Source organism: Sinocyclocheilus anshuiensis, unplaced genomic scaffold (assembly GCF_001515605.1).
Source record: "Sinocyclocheilus anshuiensis isolate Anshui unplaced genomic scaffold, SAMN03320099.WGS_v1.1 scaffold652, whole genome shotgun sequence".
Classification (NCBI taxonomy): domain Eukaryota; kingdom Metazoa; phylum Chordata; class Actinopteri; order Cypriniformes; family Cyprinidae; genus Sinocyclocheilus; species Sinocyclocheilus anshuiensis.
In genome coordinates, this window is record NW_015555769.1 from 205,111 (window position 1) to 211,151 (window position 6,041).

The following is a 6,041-nucleotide window of genomic DNA, read 5'->3' on the forward strand; positions in this document are numbered from 1 at the left end:
GTGTGTTCAGGTGTGTGTACCTGACTGGTGTGTGTTCAGATGTGTGTACAGGTGTGTGTACAGGTAGATGTACCTGACTGGTGTCCACCGGTGTTGGAGTGAAGGCCGCCTGTGACAGTGTGACTGTGGGTCCCAGGAGGTCGCGTGTTCTCCCATGATCATGTTTGTATTCCTGACTGTGCTCCACACGCAGCTTCTCTCGTGGTAAAACGGCTTCAAAACATGGAGCGTAACCAGATGGAGGCAGGAACTTGAACTCTCCATGACGACCGCCCAACAGGAAGCGCACTCTGAGGAGGACGAGAGTTTTTCCCCAATCAGAGCAGGTTATAATTTACAGGTGATATCACATCATCCATATACGATGATGATGATGACATTGAGCAGTTCTGACTCAGCCGTTCATGTGAGTTATCTGTCAGACTGACCAATGGCAGACAGGGGGTGTCTCTGGAGACGATGAGACTCACTTGACTCCAGAGGAGAAGGACACGACGGGGAAGAAGAGTCCGTCTGAGTTGAAGTTCTCAAACATTCCCTGGACCGGCTGGCCGTTGATGCGGAAGGAGATGCTGGGAGCGCTGAGATCCAGACAGCAGCTGACCACATCCTCAGCCCGCAGCACGTGCTGATTGGGCGAGCTGACCGAACGCGCCACGCAACCTGCCAATCACAGCGCACGTTACGGTCACATGGCCTACGGCTCTTTAAAACTGCTGACATGTGCTGTTATATGAGTGATGTTTTCACTACCATCAGCAGATATCTCACATCAGAACACACACACACACACACACACACACACTCAGCTCTCTAAATAGGGACATTCTGTAGACTTTTGTTTTTATATACTGTAAATAAACCATAACCTTAACCATCCAACAGGCCTTGCAAGATGCAGAGGAGTTTGTTTTTGATTTAGTGAAATTTAGCATTACATCAGTTGCTCACCAGTGGATCACAATAATCCATAATAATGCTTCCTCCAGTGAAAAAGTCCATCTCCTGTTGTCTCTCACATCAAAATCCAGCCACATATTTGTTTAGAGCTGTTTAAACGCTGCTTGATCTGTGCAGATTTCTCTCCTGATTCAGACCAGAACACTTTTTCACTGGAGGAAGCGTTATTATGGATTATAGACTCTTAATGATGGATTTGTTTCTCTTGTCTTCTCAAGACATTAATTGATGGACTGCAGTGGTACATTTCTACAAATATGATGAAGAAACAAACTCATCTTAGATGGCCTCAGAATGAGTGCATTTCCATTTTTTTGGGTGATCTATTGCTTTAAATAGTTCGCCCGCACATGAGCACTGCATCACAGCAATTAATAATCTCTGTTGTTACCTGCCCACAGGTGTAGTCCATCAAAGCCGTATGAGTAGAGGTCGTCCCCGACGCCGTTCCCGCCCCAGCCCTCTCCTCCGCCCGGATACGGCCCGTAGCCCTGTGTCGAGGCCCAGCCCACCCGCAGGTGAGTGGCTTCGGCCGTCACGAACGCCTCCACGTGGTCCACGATCAGCTCATAATACCACTTCCTGTACTGGGCGGAGCCTTCACTCACGCCCAGGAAGATGTTGGGCCTCATGCTGAACGAGCGACACAGAGAGATGCACTGAGAGAGTGTGAGGTGACAGGAAGTGATCACAGGGAGTGATGGCGATGCTGTTCTACCTGCTGACGTGATTGACGAGTCGCGTCTGCAGCAGCAGGTCTCTGCCAGGCAGCAGGTTATCACAGATTAGGTGCTGATTGGAGCGAACGGCCACACCGTGACACACACACAGAGAACACAGGACATCCAGCACCTGAACATCACAGACACACCGCCGTCAGTCCAGCAACGAGCCAATCATCAGCTTACTCAAACACATACATGATGACCTATAATACACACCTTCACATATACAAATATAAAAACCATCATCTGAAACCTTTTTTCTTTTTTGCTTGAAACTTAATGAACAGCAGCTATGCTAATTATTTTCTATCTGCCTTTCTGTTCCTACCCCGGGATGCCCATCTCGAGGTAACTAGAGATTACAGCAGCTCCAGAAGCTGTCTGAAAGACTTCAGATGACCCCACACCTGTGAAGAGATGATGCTGACCCCTGCGAGGACCCCAGATGATGCCAACTTGAATCGAAATGCACATCTGCCAAAATTTCTCTATATTGAAATCATTATGATCACACTTGTAATAATCGCTTTAATGAGCTTTTGCCTAAAATTAATTAATGTTAGCTAACTGTATGATTCTATTACCTTGAACTGTTCATTTGTGAAATGAACATTACTTGGACACATTCACTTCTGCTTTGTAATGTAGACACATGCATTTTCTGTGAAGCTGCTTTGATGTGCATTGTGAAAAGCGCTATACAAATAAATGTGAATTGAATTAAAAGTTCACATCCTTGTCAACTGATTACATACACATTAAACGAACAGCAGATGTCACTGATTTTCTCAATTAGAGCAGTATCACTCAAACAAAAATGTTTAGGCCTAATATTTATTTATTTAATATGTATCTATTTTAACTGCATATAACATTTCAATCCTTTGCTGGATAACAAATTTTTAACATAAATAATATAATTCATAACTTAATGTTATGAATAATTGTCAGTCATTCATAAATGAAATGAGTAAAAATTATACTTCTATAATAGTGGTAGTAATAAATAAAATATGTTTGAAACAGTTTATTATTGTTAACTAAAATTTCTCTATATTGTAATCATTATGATCACACTTGTAAAAATCGCTTTAATGAGTTTCTCCCTGAAATTAATTAATGTTAGCTAACTGTATGATTCTATTACCTTGAACTGTTCATTTGTGAAATGAACATTACTTGGACACATTCACTTCTGCTTTGTAATGTAGACACATGCATTTTCTGTGAAGCTGCTTTGATGTGCATTGTGAAAAGCGCTATACAAATAAATGTGAATTGAATTAAAAGTTCACATCCTTGTCAACTGATTACATACACATTAAACGAACAGCAGATGTCACTGATTTTCTCAATTAGAGCAGTATCACTCAAACAAAAATGTTTAGGCCTAATATTTATTTATTTAATATGTATCTATTTTAACTGCATATAACATTTCAATCCTTTGCTGGATAACAAATTTTTAACATAAATAATATAATTCATAACTTAATGTTATGAATAATTGTCAGTCATTCATAAATGAAATGAGTAAAAATTATACTTCTATAATAGTGGTAGTAATAAATAAAATATGTTTGAAACAGTTTATTATTGTTAACTAAAACTAAAACCATAAAAACGCTCATTATTTGAAAGAAAGTTGAAATAAAGCATAAAAAAATATTTTCATTTCAGCTAGTTGACAAAGCAACATTTCTCATTTTCATATAGTTTAAGTACTAAAATAACTAAAACTAAAATAAACAAACGTAACATTACAACTTAAAAACTATAGATATTTAAAAAAAAAAAATATTATTTGTAACAGTAGAGTTCAAATTATTTCAGAGCACTTTACATGAGCGTTAGTATGTTATTCAACACATCAAAATGCATGAAAAAAGATTATTAAACTTAATGATTTAAAATGTAATTTTAACACTGTTAATTTGACATTATTACATGGTGTACTTTTAAAAAACAGTCATGAAAGTGACTTTTACACACTTAAGTTGACTTATTCCATCAAAAAAAAAAAAAAAAAAAAAAAAAAATTTATATATATATATATATATATAATATTATATAAATATAAAAATATGTGTGTATAATAAAAATTACAAAAACACAGTAACATTTATAAAACTTAAAACGATCCAATTTAAAAAAAATTAAATCTGATTCAAAATATTCAATAATACTAATAGCACTGGTTTGAAATAAACAGGATCATATACAGTATTTGTGGTCTAATCTAATTATTAAACCTCAGATAGTCATATTTAAACCGTGCTCACTTTTTAACTGATTAAATTGAATTGTTTTTTGACAGATCTATGCTGATTCTAAGCTATTTGAATAAATGTGTAACAATAATCTGTGCTATGATTCATTTTTTGAGTATTACAATGACATATAATCAACAAAGATCTGAATTAAGGTGACGGTATTAAACATGAACAGATAAAAAACACAACCAACTGAGTAAACCATGAAAACTAGACATGAAGTGAACCGCTAAAGCACCACATGATCAAAAGAGAGAGTCTGGTTGATGATTATTCAGCTCACAGCATCACTAGTTTAGTCACCTTGTGGTTGCGTCCGTGTTTGTCCAGCAGTGAGATGATGGATTTGATGTGTCCCTCTTTAATGATGTTTAGAGCTTCCGGACTCTCCACCAGAACACAGTGCAGAACCTCCAGAATCCCTGCGGACACACACACACACACACACTCACACATCATCACACCAGCACACCGTAACGATCCACTCGTCACAATAAATAACGCTACATACCAGACGACGCTTCCAGCCTCTCCAGACGACTGATCAGCCAATCCAGAGAGCCGGAAAACTGAGCACAATTCTTCCTGTTTCCTCTGATCAGAGCAGCTACAGACAGACAGACAGATGATCATGCGATGGGAATAATACGATTCATTAGGAACGAAGCTCTTCAAAGGTTCATGAGGAACAGATGAACTATTACTGAATCACAGCAGCATGCAGTATACATACAGTGGGTACGGAAAGTATTCAGACCCCCTTCAATTTTTCACTCTTTGTTATATTGCAGCTGCTGTGTGTACATTAATGAGGAAAAAAAATTAACTTAAATGATTTTAGCAAATGGCTGCAATATAACAAAGAGTGAAAAATTTAAGGGGGTCTGAATACTTTCCGTACCCACTGTATACAGTATGTGAAGTATGTGTTACAGCAGTAGGGCACTTTGCTAAACACTGCTGTCAGCAGTGCACTAGTGAGTGATGGTGAACACAGTGCATCTCTCTCGTGCAGCAGGACTCGTCCGAGACGCATCGGAGCTCCTGGAGACACAGTCAGCAGATTTCACCGGTTATTGATGTGTGCAGATGGAAAGTGCTGGAATATGGATCATACCCAGGAGCTCGTAGAGGGAGTTCAGTATGGACTTCCAGGATTCTCCAGCCTCTTTACCGGCCACGTCTGCAAAATGAGCCGCACTGCTGTACACATGCAGACGATCGATACACTCCAGCACCAGGTTGATCATTCCCTACACACACACACACACACACACACACACACACACGAACTCATGCATGCAGCTGAAATATCAACATCGTCTCAGATGTTTCTTCTATAAACTCTCAGGAGAAATAAAAACAGCTCACTATAAAAATGAATGTGGAGCAGCTCAGATTATCTGACGAGAAATGACGGGAGTAAACTAGTACTAGTGCTATCTGATTCTTTGTAAACTGTAAAAATGATTTTTCGAAGTTGTAAATAAAGCAAAAATGATTGAAATATGGTTTAAAAGATAATACTACTTCAGTTTCTCTGTATCAAAATGTTGAGCTTACTGCAGTGTGTTACTTATTTGTAATTATTAGTGATATTTACTAGCAGTTTCTGAGTGAAAATCGTTTCATAGTTAATTCTACACCAGATTTTTGTTCAGTGTATTGTGAATCACATGGCTTGAGTTGTGCTTCTTCTATAGGACAGCTCTGATTCTAATGAAATGGAATCCCACGCTGTGTCTGGTGTTTCTGTGCTGCGCTGTGATCCGTACCTCCTCCTGGAAGAGGTTCTGTCTGCTCTTGAGCGCTCGCAGGCGGTTCTGTTTGTCCTCGTGCTCTAGGTGTTCGTCGGGCGGCTGGAAGTATCCGATCAGATCCTCAAGACTCAGACTGACTGATTCGATGGGCAGATCGAGGGTAGACGTCTTTCCCTTCTTACTCAGAGTGTCTAGACCCCTGCGCACAAAGAGGAGGGACAGGACCGTTAACAGATAAATAACAGATACTCTGTGTGTGTGTGTGTGTGTGTGTGTGTGTGTGTGTGTGTTCTTTTGCAGCTTCACAGCTCATTCAAGTGCTC

General features: G+C 39.3%; 1 protein-coding gene across 1 annotated transcript in view; it reads right to left on the reverse strand.

Moving 5' to 3' along the window:
- ryr2a (ryanodine receptor 2a (cardiac)) overlaps nucleotides 1-6,041 on the reverse strand; it is a 124,207-nt gene that overhangs the window by 73,555 nt on the left and 44,611 nt on the right. Inside the window, exons 16-23 of the mRNA XM_016468347.1 lie at nucleotides 5,734-5,917; nucleotides 5,076-5,211; nucleotides 4,470-4,565; nucleotides 4,262-4,380; nucleotides 1,679-1,812; nucleotides 1,352-1,593; nucleotides 471-663; nucleotides 74-290 (exon numbers count right to left, since the gene is read on the reverse strand). Of these exons, the coding sequence (XP_016323833.1) occupies nucleotides 74-290; nucleotides 471-663; nucleotides 1,352-1,593; nucleotides 1,679-1,812; nucleotides 4,262-4,380; nucleotides 4,470-4,565; nucleotides 5,076-5,211; nucleotides 5,734-5,917 (1,321 nt within the window). The remainder of the gene's footprint in view (nucleotides 1-73; nucleotides 291-470; nucleotides 664-1,351; nucleotides 1,594-1,678; nucleotides 1,813-4,261; nucleotides 4,381-4,469; nucleotides 4,566-5,075; nucleotides 5,212-5,733; nucleotides 5,918-6,041) is intronic.